General features: G+C 48.1%; 1 protein-coding gene across 9 annotated transcripts in view; it reads right to left on the reverse strand.

Moving 5' to 3' along the window:
- Positions 1 to 1,387: 1,387 nt before the first annotated feature.
- Positions 1,388 to 20,983, reverse strand: part of RIN2 (Ras and Rab interactor 2) — a 104,626-nt gene continuing 85,030 nt past the window's right edge. For all 9 annotated transcript variants that reach the window (XM_077310344.1, XM_077310345.1, XM_077310343.1 and 6 more), the window contains 5 exons: positions 13,633 to 13,938; positions 10,425 to 10,556; positions 7,656 to 7,819; positions 1,870 to 4,431; positions 1,388 to 1,752 (listed from right to left, as the gene is read on the reverse strand). In XM_077310344.1, the coding sequence (XP_077166459.1) occupies positions 4,111 to 4,431; positions 7,656 to 7,819; positions 10,425 to 10,556; positions 13,633 to 13,938 (923 nt within the window). In that variant the 3' untranslated portion in view covers positions 1,388 to 1,752; positions 1,870 to 4,110. The remainder of the gene's footprint in view (positions 1,753 to 1,869; positions 4,432 to 7,655; positions 7,820 to 10,424; positions 10,557 to 13,632; positions 13,939 to 20,983) is intronic.

The following is a 20,983-nucleotide window of genomic DNA, read 5'->3' on the forward strand; positions in this document are numbered from 1 at the left end:
CAAAAAGGACTTGGAGACCTGTCTTGCCTCAGGCCTGCTATTTGTGAGGGATTTTAATCCTCATTCCTGTCTTCCATCAAGTATAATCCACACGGAAGGGGTAGGAGGAAATTATAGGTCTTGAAACTGACAGGGTTGCCACTAGGGTTGGGCGCTGTGGCGCTGGCTGCTTCGGGCATGAACGGTCGCTTCAGGCGCCAAAGTGCCCAACCCTAGTTGCCCCTGAATGCACACTTGGCAGTATGTTCCTAGTGTGGCAAGCACCAGCGTGATGTACACTGGTGCTATAGTTCCTACCAATGTGTTTTCAGGCCTGCCGTTGCTTCTTGAGCCTTCCTGGGGATTAAGTCCAAAGGTCTTGAATAGAATGGGGGGTGAGGGGTGGAGAGGTACAATCCACACCGCAGCCTCAGCCTCCCGCCACCTACGTATAGGCGACCGCCCTGGGGTATGCAGTGTGCGAACTGGCCCTCAGCAGCACCATGTCACAAATTGCCCTAACTGCAGAATGCGTAAACAATCACGGCTCAGACATCACAGGGAGGGCTGTCACATCGCCTCCATGCACAGTGCGCTGAATCATGAGCAATTTGCATAGTTGGCTGCCGGACACCGATGACGAGAAATCAAGTCATGGCCCTACATGAGTAATGTTATCTTAGAGCAAGCCAGGAATTTGAAGGCTGAGCAACAAATATAAAGACTAAAATACAAATATTTATTATTGAGGGCACATTAAGCAGATTGAAAATAACATCGAAACATAACCACCACAGCCTGGAGAACATTGCATACACAGTCTCAATGGTTGCACCTGGCAGTGACCACAGACAAAACACATTTCAACCCGGTGGTCAAGTAAACCATCCATACATATAAATAATACAGTATATATGTAAGATCTGGTGGGTGACGTAAGAGTCATAAAACGTGAAGCTCCCAACAATAATTTTAGAAGTGGAGCTCACAATCAAAAGTCAAGGTAGCCAAGAACCACTATTCTGTCCAGTGCCAAGGTTAAATCCTGCGTGTGCACCCTCATGCATAAGCAGGATCCTGTGTACAAGGAGCTTTCATACATCGCATCACTGAGACTGTATGTGCAACGCTGCACAGGCTGCAACTCTTATGCTTTAACATTGCTTTTAATCTACGTAATGTACGCCTAATAATAAATACTTGCATTGTAATATTTACGTTTGTTGCTCAACCTTCGGGTTCCTGACTTGTTTTCTCAGGTTGGTTATGGTTCCTTTTATATTTCTCCCCATGAGGTGGGTGATGTCACCTTCCCTGCTCGTGAACCGCTTGGCCCTCCGGGTTCAAGAAGGAACTGCTTAAGCACAGACTGTTTTCTCTCCCACACAAAGAACCACACTACAAAGTATTACGTATAAAACTACCTCTTTATGCTTTACAAAATGCAATACAACATAGAAAGTGGCAGATGTGTGGCAAATCAACGTAACGCATACATATCTTTACATACAGAATTTGCTTCCAGAGTCATCTTCCTGCAATGTTAGTGTAATTAAGGTACAGCCCTCCAATAATTCAGCAGACAGTTCGGAAAACACTAGAACTTTCCGAGTTGAGAGGGCTCTTGAAAAGTCTGGGCCTCAACAAGGGATTTAAGAACCAAGATTTTTAAAGATTACAGAGTTACCTGATTTTTTTGCTGCTGTTTGTGAATCCAAACGTAAGTTCTACCAAGACAGTACTATTCAGCTGTCTAGGCCAGGGGTAGTCAAACTGTGGCCCTCCAGATGTCCATGGACTACAATTCCCAGGAGCCCCTGCCAGCGAATGCTGGCAGGGGCTCCTGGGAATTGTAGTCCATGGACATCTGGAGGGCCGCAGTTTGACTACCTCTGGTCTAGGCTGACCCAGTACCTAGTGGAAACTAGTGGCTCTGTGGTCTGCCACTAACAAGCAGAATGCCTGCCACCCCACCAAAGTTCTTGTATTTTCTCCTCTTTTCTTGAGGCCCACCTTGACTGCTGCAGTTGTGCCCTGGGGCAGGAGCCCCCTTTTTAAGCCAGGTTGGGGGGCGCAAACACAAAGTGGCTGCCACGAATGGTGAACTCCAAAATGTCAGGGAGAGAGCTTATGCAGAACCCTGATAGTAACTCCTCAACAATTCAAGCAGAAGCTCTGCTTCACAGGATGCCTTTTAAAATGAAGACATTATTTTAAAAATATTGTCTTGCATATGCACAGCTAATCTTCAGTCCCACCGTGTGCAGGGGTAGCAGCTGCCACCAAAGTGAATGCTTAAAAGATCTGCCAAGCCAATCAGTGGTCTCCAAAAGCCCCACTGGCCTGGTCCATCTTTTAAACCAGGGGTAGTCAACCTGCGGTCCTCCAGATGTTCATGGACTACAATTCGCAAAAACAACCATTGCTTTCTTTTTAGCCACCTTCAAATGCACTTCATGTTGCTTGCATCACACTGTTTAACATAACACATGCCAAATCAATTTGCATAACTACGATATAACAAAATGAGATTTCCTTCATGACCTCCTTCTTCCATGTTCTGTGAGAAGCCTGAACCAGCAGACTAGGTGTGCCTTCAAGAGAGAACTCTTTCTTTACATCGCAAGAGTGCCATCCAGTTTCTTCCCTCAAAAACGTCCAAGAGGAAGAAGAATTAGCATAACACACACAAACATACAGTGAATGGCTGGAGGGGTAAGTCCTCTAAGCATTTCACATTCTTTGATCCTGATTCTGTGAACAAGGATTGTTCATACATATTAAGGAACAATCACACCACTGTGACTCTGACCTGGATGGCCCAGGAGAGCTCCATCTTGTCAGATCTCAGAAGCCAAGCAGGGTTGGCCAGGGTTAGGACTTGGATGGGAGACCACCAAGGAAGTTCTGGGATGCTGCACAGAAGGAGGCAATGAGAAACTTCCTCTGTTTGTCTCTGCCCTGAGCTGCATGGCCCAGGATAGTCAGATCTCAGAAGCTAAGTAGGGTCGATCCTGGATAGTGCTTGGATGGGAGACCTTAAAGAGGAATGGGAAGGCAATGGTAAGCCGCTTTGAGCCTCCTTCGGGTAGGGAAAAGCGGCATATAAGAACCAACTCTTCCTCTTCTTCTTCTCAGGTTGCTACACAGAGGCAGGGAGTGGCAAAACACCTCCGTCTATCTCTTGCTTTGAAAACCCTGCCAGGTCACCATAAGTCTGCTCTGCTGGCACTTTCCATCCCCTCAGAGCCGTGATTGTGAACGTAACTGTGATACGTTTTAATCCTAAAACAGGCCCTTTGTGTCTCCTTCCTATACATTAATTTATTTCACCTACCTCCTCTCTCCCTCCATCCAGGACTGAAAGTCAATAAACCATAAACATTGTGCCCATAAACATTGTGCATCAGGCTTGCTGACTTCCAAAAGACAAATGAGTTTTGCTAATCAGTCTTTAAAAACGGAAGTTTGATATATTTATAAACCCAAGGAATGGGTAGAAAGAGGCAAAAGAAACCCCACCCCCTCACCCTGAAATTTTCAATGCAATACTCTAAAACCAGCAAGAGATTTATTTTGTATATTAAATGGGTTTTTTAAAAAAATCACGTGCATAATTATAGATTTTTATAGTTTAAAAATATTTTAAGAACCACGACAGTTTACCGGCAACTGCTATAAAATTTCTGTCAAATACATAAAGACAAGTCGCCTTCAGTAAAATAATAATAATAATTAAAACAACTACTTTAGAGAAGGCCATTCCCATCCAGAGAGAGTTTACAGATGTCCTGCATATGTATGCTGGTGAAACGACGGGAAGACCCGTTAGCTTCCCAAAAGGCCTGGCCTATCGTTGTATTTATCTGAAAAATTGTGCTTGAGCTGAGGATGAGGATAAAATGCAGTACGGGCCTGCAAGCGGACATGGTGCCGCCTACTTGGAATGGTCCGTGGTCAAGAAAGTGGGGCTCTGTGCGTAGAACACCAGTCTGCTTGCCTTTTGCGTCCTCTGCACAGTCACGGAGAGCGGCTTCTAGTTAGAGTCCTGCAAACCATCTTTGCTGACAAGAACAACTTAGTTTTGAAGCCAAAGATGTCTCCAGCAACTGAACGAGAAAACCACCGGCTTTATAACACATGGTTGCTGTTGTCATTCTGAAAAACAGCTCCATACGGGTCACTGTTGATGCGCTTATAGACAAAATGGAAGACCTGGGGCTGTGGCCGACTGTGCAGTTCCGCTTTAATTTTCTGTGGGTAGGTGTCCTCGGTCAGTTGCTGCCAGGTGTCGTCAATGAACAGAAAGAGGCTGTAGCTGTCCGCATTGTCCACCTTGAACTTCTCAGCACAGAGCCGGCAGACGTCCTCGGTCGTGATGTAGGGTCTCACCAGCAAGGTCTTCCCTGTGCAGCCACTGCTGACCTCCTGGAATGCGACTCGAAGGTAATTCTGGGCATGAGAAGGAGGGGGGGAGAGATAAGAACTCACCACCAAGACCCAACAAAGGTAACTCCCTTCCCTGCCACTAAACACCAAGCGCTTCGCACAGTAATCTGAAATGCGATTTCACCTCTTGCCCACAAGCCAGAGGTTTTCAGGTTGTGTTCCACGGAACCTGAGTTCTCCCAGAAGCTGATCTGTCTCAGCAAGATCTTCCTGCCAGTTCAGTGATATTCTCTTGCAATGCACAAGCAGGGGGAAACATCAGTATGTCCAAAGGATACTCTCTGCTTATGTTGTGAGAAAATGGTCCAATCAGGTTGGCTGCTGTTGTGTAAACTCCCCATACCTTATACCAGCCTGTTTCAAAATCCTGACCACGGAAGATCCCCTGAAATATTTTTCACACTTCAAGGAACCCCCGGAAATGGTGACATGCCCTTGCAGGAAAGTGAGCACAGAGGTAAGATGCGGGGACAAGTCAATCAGAACAAATTTAGAGTCCTGTGGCACCTTAAAGAGCAACAAAGTTTTATTCATAGGCTGCCTAAGGAGGTGGTGAGCTCCCCCTCACTGGCAGTCTTCAAGCAAAGGTTGGATACACACTTTTCTTGGATGCTTTAGGATGCTTTGGGCTGACCCTGCATTGAGCAGGGGGTTGGACTAGATGGCCTGTATGGCCCCTTCCAACTCTATGATTCTATGATTCTATTGTATCTGAGATTTGTTATTGTGTGTTTCGTTATGGTATCTGAGGAAGTGTGCATACACATAAAAGCTCATCTTTAACACCTAGCTGTACTATTATTTGCGCAGAGGCCTCCTAAGCGGAGCCAGTCCGGCCTCTGCTTCTTGTCCCTGGAACGTTACGGGCTGATCCCGCTCGCCCCCGCCCCCAACAACCCGGCCAAGGAGCACTCTGCTGCACTCACTGCCATTCAGATGCTGGACACCACCAGGATAGGAGGTAAATACCCTTGACAGGCCTGCCTGGGGTTGGGGGGAAGGAGTTCCTGTCAGCACTCCCCCCTGCCTCAAAAAGGCCCTCCAAGGCCTGGAGAGGCTGTGTCAGGCCTTTTTGGGAGCAGGGAAGAGAGGGGAATTTGAGTTCTCGCCAGCAATCCCCCCTGCCCCCCCCAGGCCACACACCAGAGCTGGCATGTTGTCTGGAGCCTCTGCCGAGCCTCTGATCCGCCCTTGTGGGGAGGGTGCCTTCCCTCCCTCAGGCCCACTCATGTGCAGTCAGGATTGCTGGCGACCTCCACCCAGGGTCTCACCTTCCTCCCAACTCTAGCCCTGTTCCTCTCGCACCAGCCATGAGGGGGAAGGGAAGCTAAATGGCCTGCTGCCATAGCCCGCACTGCGCCGTCACCAGTGCCCCAATGCAAGCTGGAAGCCCACTTCGCCCTGCCCTCCAGGCCGTGCTGCCCTCCTTGCATCTCCAGCAGCTGGTCAGAGGATGCCGGCGCCCTCCAGCCTGGCCCTGCTGCCTCCCTCGATTCACCCAACTATTGGTAAGCCTCCCGTGCCATCTCCCACCCACCCTCTTTTAGCGTCTGTCCTGCAGGATCTGTGACAAAGGTCACCACCTCCTCCTGAGCCTTTGCCACCACTTTCTCCTCCAGGCTTCTCCCCACTCCCTCCATGTCATCCTCCCGCTGCTACCATGGCCGGAGCCCAGTCCACCTCCTGGCCCACTTCTTCAGCAGCCTGGGAGCCTGCAGCACTCGCCCTCCCTCTCTGTAGAGACAGTGACCCTGAGCTGCCCAGTCTGGATGCCCAATTTACAGGTGGTGCTTGAGCCGCCATCTCCCCTGCCACTGCCCTTCGCTGCTGCTTCCGCCATCACGCTCTCCGAACGCACAATGCTCCCTGCTCCCCCAAAAGTGGACACAGCGACTGCCCTGCTGAGCCCTGCTTCCCTACCACCATGGGACTGCCTACTCCCCCCCCCCCCCAGCGCTCACTGTAGGAAGACTGGGCACCTGCACTGGAACGAAGGGATGGGCCTGCTGGCAGTGCCTCTGCTGCTTTTAAATCACCAGTCGCATCACCGCCCTCTGCCCCCCCTCCCTCTGCTCCCACCACAACTGCTGGCGGGGGGGGGGAGGCCTTCCTGCCCGCTTTTAACGTGCTGTATCCTTCTGGGAGGGGGGGATCCCTCCAACCTCCTTCCTGCCCACTTTAAAAGTGGGCTTAACAACTAGTGCCTTAAATAAAACATTGTTGGTCTTCAAGGTGCCCCTGGACTCCCAATTTGTTCTGCTGCTTCAGGCCAACATGGCTGCCCACCTGAATCAATTGATCATTGACTGTTTCCGTGTGGAGAAAGGGACGAGGCCTGTAGAGCGATGGGGGGGTGGGGGCTCCAGTGAAGTCCACTGAGGTCAGCGGCCATCCACATTTCTGGGAAAGGCCATGTAGCCCCTGGTTGGGAATCCCTGCCTTACACTCATCAGAACTGGGCAGGGGAGTTATGTAGCAAAACACATTTCTTCTATTCAAGAATTGCAAAGTGCTGAAGGAAAAGTGTTCTTAACTCCAATATATATATTAAAAATAAAAGGGGAAATAAGCATCCTACTGATGGAGGAAAGATACAATTGATGGTCATGGGGATTTGAGGAAGGGAAAAAAGGAAGGGGAGGCAGAGAGAGAAGAAAATAGAAACAAGGAAGGAAGGAGAAACAGAGAACCTGCAAGTCAGAGCACTGGCTGTTCCCAGACTACGTGAAATGAGTCACGAGAGGGAGGGACTAGGTCAAATAGCGGCGAAAACACAATTTCAGGATGCAACAACTCAGACCTTTGTTTTCATGAGGAAAAACATCCTACAGACTTATTTCTGCTGAGGTGTCCTCCAACGCATTGGCAAAGCTGCAACCCAAACTCAAGGTTTCTGGCCAAGTATACAAGGCAGGCAGTGAAACATTTGCAAGGTAACAAAACAACCACATGGAGAAAATATTCAAGATGAAGGATCAAGGCACAGAAATGCTAGGGACAGGGCTGCCAACTTCCAGGTGGGACCTGCAGTGGGGGCAGTTGTCAGTTGACCTAATCATACTTCAGGTATTGGAGCCGGGGGCGTGGGGGGTGGGAGGCAGATGCTGGAGCAATCCAGGACAATTGCTGCCCTCACCACCGATGACACCGCAAAGGCTCCCAGTCTTGCACACCCATCCCAGATGCAAAAGACCCCCCCCCCCCCCCCGGAAAGGCATAAATTGTACCTGAAAGTCATCGACTGATGGGATCGTTCTGTTTGTTGTCCTCCGCTTGTGCCACTGCCGGAGGGTATTTCGGGCTTCTGAACATAACAGTCGGGCTGCTTGTTCTTCTTGGAAGTTCTTAATTAAAGAAAGGGCTCCATAGGCGCTTGTCAAGTAGTACCCCCCTGTGAAGAAGAGCAAGAGAGGAATGTTCCAAGGACAGTAGTTGCCGTAAGCTCAATTAGGCCACGTCATGAACCAAAATGTCACAGTCAGCACAGGCCTTCCACTGGCCAAAGGAGCCTCACTCTGCCAGAGGGGTTTCAGAACAAGGCTTCCTACTTGACTGCTAGTCGGAGGCCATACTTGTTCTAGACAGAGAACACTCATGTACTACCTTGTATTAAGTACTAGCAGACACTGAAAATTCGCTGAGAAGCATCCTTAAAAATTGTGTCTCAATCACAGAAGCTGCACCCATGTTCTCAAACTGGGTCCCAGAAAACCCAGGCACCCCTCAAAAGTGTGTCAGGATTTCCTCTGCATGAATGTCTGGCATGGTGGAAAAGCTACCCTGAGTGCAGATTGCTTGGCTACAGAAGCGTCTTCTGGAATGTTTTGTTCTGAAACCCACGGTGGCAGAATCCTAATGTGTCACATGTGCTGGGGCAAGGAGGCTCAAGAGCAGGGGTAATCAAACTGCGGCCCTCCATATGTCCATGGACTACAATTCCCATGAGCCCCTGCCAGCATTCGCTGGCAGGGGCTCATGGGAATTGTAGTCCATGGATATCTGGTGGGCTGCAGTTTGACTACCCCTGCTCAAGAGACTTGGTCAGCAGGATGCTACAAAACCAGCAAAAGAGTCCTCCATCAGCACTGCAACAACCCCAAAGTTAAGAAGTGTTCCCGGTCTGCAGGAAGTTTGGAAATCACTGAGCTCCACCAGTCCCCACAGGCCATTCAAGCTGTTCTTATTCTCCAGATTTCCCAGCATTCATTCTCTCCCACACATTATGGAATGACAGAGAGTTAGTGTAGCATGAATTCTGCCATAGTGATGGGGTGGGGGGGGGGGGTGCTGGCATGCACTTGGGAAAGTCTGATGCCATTTTGAGGAGAGAACCATGTTTCTTTTCAATGTATATCCTGCTTGCCTCCCCAGCAGGGGCCCAACCTAGCCCGGGAAGTCTCAACCTCCAGTCTCTTGGCCAGAAGCTGTCCCACGTCCGTTTCTATTTTGTGCTTGCAAAGGAGGGATCCTTGCCAGACTTAATTTCTTCAGCACTGAGCTGCTTTCAGCTGTTGTTGGAAGGGAGGGACCTCTGGAATCCGTCACGGTTCCAGGCTGACCGGGAGCCAGAAATCTGCAGACGCGAGGGGAGTTGAAGAGGAAGGTGACCAAGCGCTTGAGAATGGCAGGCCAATGCCAGTTCTTGTTTTAAACGCTGAAATATTTTGGAAAGTGTTACCCAAAGCAACGGGAAGTTAAACATTTCTAGGAGAGCACAGATTCTTGTTATACTCTGCCATGGGTGTGGGTGGGGGCAGGTGTACTCTCTTTTTGGCCGTGTAAATATGTCGGAGGAGCTGCTGTTGGTGCGCTTTTTCCAATGCCTGCCTTTTCAGACACACCCACCAAAAAAAGTAAGGCAAAAATGTGGCTAAGATAAGAAGCAGTACAGCCCAATGGTTAAAAGGCGAAGGCTCCACATCAGAAATCCTCCATTAAAGCCGGTTTCTGCCTTGAACTCACTTTGTGGTCTTAGGAATGTTATCCTGTCTTGACTTTCCTTCCCCCACCCAGTTTTCAAATTTGGGGCTGACCAAAGTAGCCCCACTGGCAGAAACAAAGAACATGAAGCACCTGGGTGTTTGGAAGGAGCCACACAAATGCATAGAATCTGTTGGGAGGGGCCACGTAGCCCATCTTGTCCAACCCCCCTGCTCAATGCAGGGTCAGCCTAAAGCAGGGGTGCCCAAGGACTACACTTCCGATGAGCCCCATCAGTATGTGCTGGCAGGGGCTCATGGGAATTGTAGTCCATGGACATCTGGAGAGCCACAGTTTGGCCACCCCTGGCCTAAAGCATTCATCATAAGCATCTGTCCAGCTGCTGCTTAAAGACCATCAGCGAGGGGAAACTCACCAGCTATCTCCTTAGGCAGTCAATTCCACTGGTGAACTACTCTGACTGTGAAGAATTTTTTCCCCCTGATATTTAGCTGGTACCATGCGAAGTATTGTCAACTAGGTGCTTAAATCTCTTCCAATTGTGAACTGCGGAACTTGAGCAGAGAATTCCTGCATCACTGAATTCTTAATTTCTTACATTTTGTTTTCAGAGTACTCTGCCAGTGAGATTTTCTAGATCAAGCGTATAAGCCAGTCCCACACACAGTGCCTTTTTTGGTGTGCATCGTTCCCCAATCCCATTGACAGGCTTTCTAAAAGCTCGAGCCTCTGAAGGTTCTGCCTCCAAGCAGTCGTCTGGCAAACACAGAGAAACATGGCTACCTCTGCCAAGATGGGCAGTGGCCAGCCACATCACCCCCCTCACGGATTCTGAGCAAGGGCCTCCTCTGATAGCAGATGGCGCCTCTCCCAACCGCCAGGGATGTGCTCTCGACTTGTTATCTGTTTGGCCAGGGCTATCGGGATGTTTTGTTTGTAGGAATTGCTGGTTGGCAACAAGTTTGGCACGCCGACCCGCCTTTAAAGGCTTCAGACTGTCCGCAATTCACATTCCTGGGGGGAAGAGTCACCCTGGGAGGTTCAGGGGCCTTCACCTTCTCCATGCAGCAAGGATGGGTCAAGCAGCTCCATCATGTACTCTATTTCAGCGTCCAACTCCAGCATGTCGCACTGAGCCACAACGTAGGTCAGCACCGGCAAGAAGTCATCCGCTCCATACATTCTCCCTGGATGGGGCAGGAGGAGGAGGGAGGAAGCAGAACACAAGAAAAAAGTCACAACTCACTGCCAAATCCTGTCACTGGCTTTCTAGTTGCTTAAAAAGCTGTCCTTCATGCTGTCAGAGAGCCCATGCTACTCTTTCTGGATCTGCAACCATGAATTAAGCCAAAGTTCATAAGGACCCAGAGAGAATATGATCTCAGACCTTACAGATTTACAGTATGTGAATATGTGGTTGCAGGAGCATAAATATCCTGCAGACAGACCAGCCTAAGAGGGAATCAGTCCAAGAGTCAGAGAAACCAAAGCTCCTTTCCCATTCAGAAGAAGAGCTGTTTTTTATAGTCAACTTTTCACTACCTAAAGCAGTGGTCCCCAACCCCCGGTCCGGGGACTGGTACCAGTTCGTGGATCAGTCGGTACCGGGCCGTGGCTCCTCCTTGTCCTCCTCCCCGGCTGCTGCCCTGACACTCTGCCGCCGGCTCACCTTTGGTGCTCTCCGGCAGCCACCATGGCTGGGGCTCCCCCTCGGCATGGCACTGCACAGCTGCTGCTGGCAACACCCCCAGCGGGCGGCGGGAAGTCAAGGGCACCGGCAGGAAAGCAAAGACTAGCCCCCCCCCCCCCCCCGGCCCTCAGTAAAACTGTCAAGCGCTGACTGGTCCACGGTGATAAAAAGGTTGGGGACCACTGAACTAAAGGAGTCCCAAAGTACAAGCACCTTTCCCCTCCTCTCCCCAGGGGTAGGTAGGGATGAGAGAGCTCTGAGAAAGGTGCTCTGGGTGAAGAGAGAGAACTGTCACCCAGCTGGCTGCCTGTGGAGGAAGAGTGGGGAATCAAACATGGTTCTTTCAGATTAGAGGCTGCCGGTCTAACCACCACACCATGCAGGCTCTCCTGTGTCATAGTCTGTGGAAGTCCAGGGCTATAAGGGACAGCATCTGGCTGCAGCAGAGTTAATTCCCTTTTTAAAAATTTCATAGACACTCCAACTTTCTCCCTAGTGGGGACCCGAAGGAACTTATGTTCTTCCTTCTCTATTTTATCCTCACAACAACCCTGTGAGGCAGGAGAGCCTGAGAATGTCACCCAAAGTTTGCTTCCATGGCCAAGTGGGCATTTGAACCTGGGCCTCCCTGATCCTAAAGAGAAGAAAAGGGCTGCACCACGCAGGGGGGGGGTGCTTGTAGAGAGAGAAAATGTAATATTTGTGATTCACAAATTTTAAACATTCTTACAATCACCAGTTGCTTTTCCACTTTCTCTCTGACCCTAGCCTGACACTCTATCTGGCTCTCATCCTTGTAGTATTGAGGGGGGCTGAACAGACTGACAAGAGAGACGCCCTACCGAGGATCTTGTTGTGGGCCCAGGACCCCCTGGCCCCAAAAGAGCGACAATGGCCACTGTTTCAAATGGTCACCCCACTCTTCCGATATAAAATGGGATTGTGGCCTAGATGAAGAGAAGGTCCCACAGCTCTTCCCCAGGCATTCTAAGAGGAGGCCCGGTGGCAACTGTGGGACTCTTCACTGGGCCCAAACCTTTGGGGCACTGAAGGATCGGAATCACACCCGCCACTATCAGCAAACGAATCCCCTCCAAGGATGTCACACCTGCACACACTGCAGTGCTCCGCTCAAACAACCTGATGGATGACAGACGTGACACTAAGTCCTCGCACCCTCCTGGAGGACTTCGGACCTGGCTTGCTAGGGGAGGGCTCTGCTTCCCGGATGCACGCAGGCCCAGGAGGAGAGGGGAGGAGAGATTCTAGTGGTTCCTTCAATCCAGGCTACGGTTGCGTGCTCTGGCGCACTTCAGATGCTTCGGCAAGCATCGAAGCCCAAGGCAGCCAGTGCTGTGGCCGAAGTGGCTGAAGTGCACCGGAGCGTGCAACCCTAATCCAGACGTCCTCACCTCTACTCCCGGGGCTGTTCTCTCATGTTACATGCATACAAGTAGCTTGACTACACTATTTTAACAAATACTGCTTCTGGAAAGTACTAAAAAGTAGATTTCAAGGTCTACAAAATGCCACAGTTTGCAGCTGGAAATAAACTGGCTGTTTCCCTACATAGATGTTTTGCTCCAGCTTGGCCCTGTTTTCAATAGCATCCACATTATGTCATCTTCTATTTTGCTTCTGTAGTTTCCCTTGCTTAGCTGCAATCCCTCCCTCCCTCTTTCTTTCCTTCTTTCTTTCTTTCCTTCTTTCCTTCCTTCCTTCCTTCCGGGATTTTTATACTGCCCCTCTCAGTAGCACTGTCTCAGGGCAGTTAAAACATTAAACACCTCAATTATCATTGCTGCATCAGCAGACAGTAATAACTCGTAACCAGTTAGAGTTAAGTTGGAGGAAGGAACAGGAGAAAGGAGGTCAGAAAGAGACTGGAGGGAGGCCCGAGTTGCTTTAGGATGCTTAGGGCTAGTCCTGCGTTGAGCAGGGGGGGTTGGACTATATGGCCTGTATGGCCTCTTCCAACTCTATGATTCTATGATTCTATAATTCTATGATATTTGGATCTAATGTTATTTGTTCCCCAACTGGCTTCAACTGTAGGCCTGGCAGAAGAGCTCCATCTTGCAGGCCCCGAGGAACTAAGAGAGTTGCAACAGGGCCTGGATCTCTCTTGGAAGCTCATTTTTTCCACCAGGCAGGAGCCAGGGCCAAAAAGGCCCCCAAAGGCCCTGGCTCTAGTTGAGCCCATGCAGATTTCCTTAAGGCCAGGGATCCTTAGCTGATTCTCAATGCTCGATCAACGAGCTTCCTGGAGAACATATTCTGAGATCCCCTCAGATACGCAGGGCCCAGACCTATATCTGGTTTGGTACAATCTTTCTGAAAAGACAGCAGTCATTGATTGCATTTGGGATGGCAAAGAGTGCCCATCTGTAGGTACCATCAACATCAGCACGCTTTTTCTTGCCTCAGGACCTCCCCACCCTCTAAAAGGACGTTTTCTACCTTTTTAAAAAATAGGGAATTGCTAGTTTAGATAAAACTTTTGCCGGTTTTCTCTCCTCCTTGAGAGGCCTACCTGGCCCAACATCCTCAAACTGATAACAGCCAGTATTTACCTGAATTGTTCTCCATCACTGTGTAAATCAATTTGCAGACTCTTAGCAACAGCATCACTTTCTTCTCAGGCGAGTACATTTTCTGCATGGTCATGAACTTGACTTTAATCTTCTCAACATCCACAAAGTCTGGCGTGGGGACGAAGACCCCCAGCTCCTGGGGGTTTCTCTGTCGGACCAGCTGAAGGTTCTCTTTCAGCTGTTTCCAAGAGCCGTCAGCCATGTGGAACTCTCTCAGCATGGCCTCAATGTGGCCTTTGAGGGGCTTCAAGATGCTCTTGTGCATGGCCTTCTCCAGCACCACATCTGTAAAGAAACAGGCAAACACTGGTCACTGACTGGTAAAGAGTATCCCTGGGGGAGGAGAAAGGAATGGAAACTGTTCGCTCACACCGGAACAGAGTTTCAGAAAATCTCAATTGTCACAATGATTTTCAGATGCATTTTAAGAAGGGGAAAAATGAAACTTTCAATCTGCCTTTTACACATATATTTGTGTTATTTGAGCAAAGAAGAAAATGTAAAATATAAGAAAAAGGCAGGCGATCACCCAGCACAGATTTGAAGTTCATGCTTACCATTGATATCCACATGAAAACATGTTTTAAAATGTATGATGGATGTTGCAGGAAAGTAAATTAAATTAGAAATTAAAATTAAACCTAGATACATTCCCCATTTTGCCACACGGTCACTTGGTGATATGAGGCAGAACAATTTTCCTGTGGAAAATGTTGTATAAAAAGGTAAACATATCCGCTGTGCAAGCACCAAGTCATGTCTGACCCTTGGGGTGACGCCCTCTAGCGTCTTCATGGCAGACTCAATACGGGGTGGTTTGCCAGTGCCTTCCCCAGAAATGTTGTATATCGGATGTTAAAAAACAATGTGATTAATAGGTGGCACTACAGTCTTGGGGCACACGTGGAAACCGAAGCACATCTAAAGCTGTAACTAGTTTCACTTCTAATGCAACTTCCGGCAGAGCGTGGAGTGATTCTTATAAAATCAGTTATCCCTTTTACTACTTTCTGTTGCTGAGGCAGCCCTAAGGCTGACCTGGATGGCCCAGGTTAGCTTGATCTCGTCAGGTTCTGAACGCTAAGCAGGTTCAACCCAGGTGAGTATTTGGATGAGAAACCTTACTGTGCAGGCAATGAATGACAAGCCACATATGTTTGCCTGAAGATTGCCATTGACATAATTATTTTCCCCAGAGCAGGATGGCCCAGGCTCCCCTGATCCCATCAGATATCCAAAGCTACACAGAGTTAGCCCTGGAGGGGAGACGACCAGGAAAGGCCAAGCTTGCTATACAGAGAAAGGCAATGACAAAACACCTTTGGACATTTTTTGTTTTAAAACCCTACAACAGGGGTGGGTATTCGCTGGAGGGCCACTGTTTGCCCACCCCTGCCCTACGGGGTCACCAAAAGTCAAGCAAAAAAGAAAAAAGTATGTGGCACCCTTGATTCTTAGTGGTGGTGAATCAGACACAAATACAACTAATACGAAAAGAAAAGCTGGGTGTTATTGTTTTTGCACTTTTCTCTATTCAATTATTTTGGTTAAACTGCCCGCTGTTGTTAGGAAAACCAAGATATTTATCCTTATCCATTGTTGTTCCTCTATATATTTATGAAACAGCCTAGGGAGTGGGACGTATCCGGCTGTCCAAGTTGGAATAGGGCCAATCAGGGTGCAGCCAGCTTTGCCCTGATTGGCTGTGCCCCTGCAGATCCCGCCCTCCGTCCCTGGACCCTAGCCTCTTTGCTCTCAGTGTCCGAAGCCAGCAGCAGGTAAGGGGAGAGGGCCCTGGGCAAACGATCGTGGTGGAGGGCTTGCTATTGAGGGCCTCTTGGCCTGCTAGGCTGGGCCTGCTGATGAGGGCCTCCCGGACTGCTGACTGCTCGTTAAGGACTGCTAAAGAGCTGACTAGCTGAATGCTAAGGAGCTCTTTCGGCCCTGCTAATGAGCTGCCCAGCCCCCACCTGCCCCGGCTGTGAGCTGCAGCCCAAAGCCACCTTAAGCTGCCTGGCCAGGGGCCTGTTCTTAGGAGGCCTGTTCTTAGGAGCGGGCTTTGAAGCTAGTGCAATATATAAAATCCAATTTTTAAAGCTTTGCTTGCTAAAAATGTAAGTCAAATGAAGACATCTGAAAAATTTTCCAGTTCAGAATTTTCTCTAAAACATGCATCACTGATGGCCTCTGGTATGTGTGGAGTCCCATGAAATTGCTCAGAGAGCCTAAAATCAGACCATGGAAACTGCAGGTCAGCTCACCACTGGATTAACACTTAGGACGGGGTCCCCACTGTGCTCATCAATGGTGAGCACATCAATGGCCATGGCATCCACCAAATGACGCTCTTGTCCTGCACGGTTTCTGACTGGCTGTACAGATTAAATTGGCACTGCTTCAGCTGCAGGTGCCATCAGAGTGTTGGGTTCTAGTCTCTCAGGGTGCAATGAAGGAGCTGGAAAAGGTCCTTGTAAGGAGGTGTCTGTCGCTGGCATCTAAGATCAAGTTAATTCATGCCACAGTATTCTCCATTACGAAGTCTGGGTACAAATATGTTTCCGTGAATAGTGCACATCAGATACACATTTGAATTGGGGTGTTGGAGGAGGGTTTTATGGACACTATGGACTGCCAAAAAGACAAATCAAGCCTGAACTCCCCCTAGAAGTTAAAAGGACTGAAAAGGACTATTGTACTTTGACCATATAATGAGAAGACAAGTCACTAGAAAAGACAATAATGCTAAGAAAAGTTGGAGGCAGCCGGAAACGAAGATGACCCAGCATGAAGCAGACTGATTCAACCAAGGAAGCCACAGCCCTCAGCTTGCAAATCAGGACTTTGGGAGATCATTAATTCATAGAGTCACCATGAGTTGAGAGCCACTTGACAGCACTTGCCCTCCCCTAAAGAGAAAGTAATCTGCTTGGGAGTCAGAAACACTATGAGAAAAATATGACAGGAGCAGCTGCTTTGCACTGCTTTGGTTTTGGGGGTGGGTGGGTGGGGGGAGTCAGTATAAATGTCTGCTGGGTTTTGATAGCAGGCTAAAATGCATGCCTTCCTCCCTCTCCCACACCAGGCTGCCCCAAAGTAAGCCGAGATCTGTGAAGCAAATGAAACTCTGTTTCAATACATACTCACTATTTGTCACCTTGGAGCCAGATGGGCATACCCCAGAGATGTGGGGCTGGGGCATTTTTATCTGTTGTGCACAGCCTGGCCCCTGCTAAGCAACATGCTCTGCATTCCTGCCACATCCCCACACCTCCAATGCTGGCTCAGTTTCCGTCAGCATCTCTATGAGAAATGGGACATTCTGCTAAGTACAGAGAAGTGGAGGGAGCTAAAGCATCAATGAATTATGTGAAAAACACAGGCAGAGAATGTTCCCCCTTCTTTCACTCATACTCGGATTCATGGTCATTCAATGAAATTAATCATTTATTGACTCCATTTATATCCCATCTTTCTCTTCCTTGGGGACCCAAGGTGGCTTACATGCTTTTCCTTTATTTTATCCTCACAACAACATCCCTGCAAGGTAGATGAGGCTGAGAGTGTGTCACTACCCCAAGGACACCCAGTTGGCCTTTATGGCAGAGCGGGGATTCAAACCTGTTTCTCCCGGATCCTAATCTGACTCTCTAACCATTAACCACACTGAAGTCACACAATGCAAAGTTAGCCGTACGGAATCTGCTATCAGAAGATGTGGTGATGCCCACTGACCTTAAAGCGGAAGATTAAATAAAACCATGGAGAATAAATCTATCCTGACTATTGATCAAGGGAACTAAACAGGAACTTCCACACTCAGAAGGAGAATACCTCTGAAAACAGGGTTGCACCTACCTGTAACTGTTATTTGTTGAGTTATTGCACATGTGCACCTGGGTTACTGCACATGCGCAGGCCTGCCATAGACAGATTCTGAAGCTCAAAAATTCTAGAGGGTGGTCCTTTCCCCCTCTTCCATGCCCCTCCTTCGATTCCTCCCTGCAACTGTTGGAAAGAGTCTCATTATAATCATTAGAGCTCAAGGGGGGGGCAGGAGGGAGAGATGTGTGACTGTACAGGTGACCATTAGATGAACAACACAGGCAAGTTATTTCTATTCCAAATAGAACAATTCTTTTAAGCAGGCTGATGCTTTACTTCTCTTTGCATATTTAAACTCTGCGAACAGGGTTCTGGCCCCAGTGTGAGCATTCAAGCTGCAAAATACTTTTAGATAGGCAAAGAGAAAAAGAAACAGAAAATGGCACTTTTTGTGCAACACTTAGTATAACTACCTTTTAGATAGGCTTACTGAAAGCGATTACCTGATCTGGAAGGAGAGAGTGAAGAGCCACTTGCTAGAGATGGGACTGGGCTGGGCATGCTGTTAGAGACTCCCTATCAGGAGATGACCAGCAGACAAAACAAAGGACATAGGATTCTGATAATGAGAAGGCAAGAGGAGCCCTGATCAAAGGTTTGACAGCTAGAGATGTTTTGAGAGTTATGCAAATGCAAACAGCAAAACCAGTATAGTCCGAGCTAGAGAGGCTTTGAAAAGCCAACTCTATTTACTAAAGAGATTATTTAGCATTAAAATGCCAGTGAAAGGGTATTTGTGCAACCACTTGGATGAAGTACTTAAACTACTGAACAGCTCAGAAGTGCTGGAAAGAAATCTCAGGATAGATCTAATTGTGTTAATTTTAATTAATTTGCCAAAGACTTATGAAAATGCTGTGTCTCAATTTGAAGCAAAAGGAAAACTGTCTCTATCTGAAGTAATAAACCAACTTGAAGAGATATATAAGCATAAACAGCTTGAGGACTGTAATAATAACACTGAACCAAATATTGGGTCAGAATTCAAGTCATGGCTGTAAAACTACCATCAAATTAAAAAATAAGGAAAGGAGGAGGAGAGGTCATGACAAAGAGCCTGGAGATTGTCAATTCTCCCAGCAGGCTCCAAGAAAATGGTTTTCAGAGAGAGCAGTCTGAGTAAGCAAGGGACCACCAGTTCAAAGGGTTTGCCTTTGCCATCAATTTGGCCATCACCAGTGAGAAACTGCATTGGGGAATAGGGAGTCAGGCTTCCAGGAACAATTTGGATTCTCTTTGAGTGAAGCCTGATTTTACGTCGGGATGTGTGTGCGGGGGAGAAGATGCATCTTGACCAAGGATGAGGGAATACCTCTGTGGACTAAGTCTGTGGGCAGTAAAAAAAAATGGAACGAGGCATGCAGGCCCATGACAAATACTGCTTCCATTCTGAAGAGGCTTTTTAGCATTTTAGCATTTAGTAGTACTTGTAGTACAGGCTCTGAAAAGCAATGGTCAGGGAATTGACAATTCTGTCAAATGCAGGCTGTATATGTTTGGATGAGGAAGGGGCCCTGCTGTAGGAAACCATGGTGGGGCGGACGAGATACTTGGTTTTGGACATCCTGAGCCTTGCAGGGAACCATGCTTGTCAGGGACAGAATGGAGCTACTCCAGTGGCCATCTTGCATTCATCCTGCACAGCATTTGTTGAAACCAATAGGAGAACGGGAAATACATGTCCCCTCTCCACTGAATTTGGGAAACACCCCCCAGCAAGCAAGGAAGCCAAACTGCCTGGGAACAGAACGGGGCACATTTCTTGTTTGCCTCTGTTGCAAATAGATCTATACTGGATGTGTTGCATTTTTCCTTTCTTTCAAAAAACAGGAAAAAAGAACAGCTCAAAACCTAGCCACTAGATATTTTTTAAGGGATTTAAAGAGAAAAAAATATTATAGAAGGTTTCCAAATATCTAAAAATAAGTTCATAGCAATTGTTGTCTACCTGTCATGTGTTCAAATGTTGATAGTTCTAAGGTCCTCGATCCATTATTTGCCAAAGGGGCCCTTTATCTCTCCAATGTTGTAATATGAATCTTTTAGCTGTTGTAAGGGCACAGAGGGCATATTTTCATTGAACACCTCCAGGAGTCAGGCAGATAGATTAGTATTACAAAAGAATTCTCAAAAATCGGTCAACGTTCTAATACAAAACTGATATGAGTAATTTCTCAGAAAAACCGAATGACTGGATAAGCCCAAAGCATATGTTTAAGGGACATGTCCTATGAGTTACAATACAAACAAACACTTTACTCAGTCCTTTGTTGAATAATTGCTGTGGTTTCCAGTACATCCTGAACTTTTTTTTGCGCTAAATAAGGCTGAACGTAAGATCCATGGAGGTGACATGCGTACACTGCAGCCAATAAATCTTTGCAACTGAAATCACTGTCTCAATGCCAAAGGAGTAATCTGAATCAAGGAATTTCCTCCAACGTCCATTGCTGCTGCTTGAGTGGTATTGGTGCCCAGTTCTGTTGGGGGTGACACTCAATGCTGAGATTCATCCCGAGGGCGATGACGTAATGGGGAGCCTCCTCAGCTTTGAAGCAGGCTCGATCCCGGCATCAAGGAGAGGGTGACGGCCAGCATCAGGGAGGAGTTTAACCTCTTGGCTTTCTCCTCTGGTGGTTAGGAGGTCAACAGGAGTACAGAGGAATTATTGGCTGATTGGGATATAGAAGGAGCTGGCACAGAGCTCACCAAAGGGGTTCTTGACCGTTTTCTCAGCCACTTAGCCACCTTCTCCCTGTGGGTTTGTGGCACTCCAGGCCTTTCTTCAAAGAGCTGCTTTTAAACATGCTGCCCCCCCCCCCCCACTGGCTTTGCAGGTCAACTGGCAGCAGACATGGCATGAGGCAGTGTTGTGCCCTGTGGTCATAATTTTGAGCCATCTTGGCTCTTCACACTACTTTGAAGAGTGCCATCTGTCGCAATGAATTAACCCCCCCCCCTTTTCCTTCAGCACTCACTGAGGCGTCAGTGGGACCACAGCTTGCGGCAAGAAGAGAAGTGAGGGGAAAGTGCTCATCTCCCTTCCACACCATATGACCTTTGGGTGGGAAAACACGCCTGAACAGAGATGGGTGAGGGAACACTCTCGGGATCAAGAAAAAGCCTAACCAGTTTGCTAGCTCCTGTCCACTGCTAGCCTGCTAAAGCACAGTACCCATGTGGGATTGCACAGAAACGGCAAAGATGAACTGGCAACTTACTGTGCACATCAAGATATCATGTTTTTCACTGTGGCATAGCAGACCCCACAGTATGGTTATCTGAAGGGATTTTGACCATGCATTTTTAAAAGAGAGGTTTCTGGCCCATGTTATGCCACACCAGCTGCACTGAATTCTCTTCGTAGCAAGTACAGAAGTCTAAAGGCTGTAATGTTTTTTACGTGGAGCTTTGAACACAAGCCCCCCTCTCAACAGCAGCAGAACAG

This window comes from Paroedura picta, chromosome 14 (genome assembly GCF_049243985.1).
Source record: "Paroedura picta isolate Pp20150507F chromosome 14, Ppicta_v3.0, whole genome shotgun sequence".
Classification (NCBI taxonomy): Eukaryota; Metazoa; Chordata; class Lepidosauria; order Squamata; family Gekkonidae; genus Paroedura; species Paroedura picta.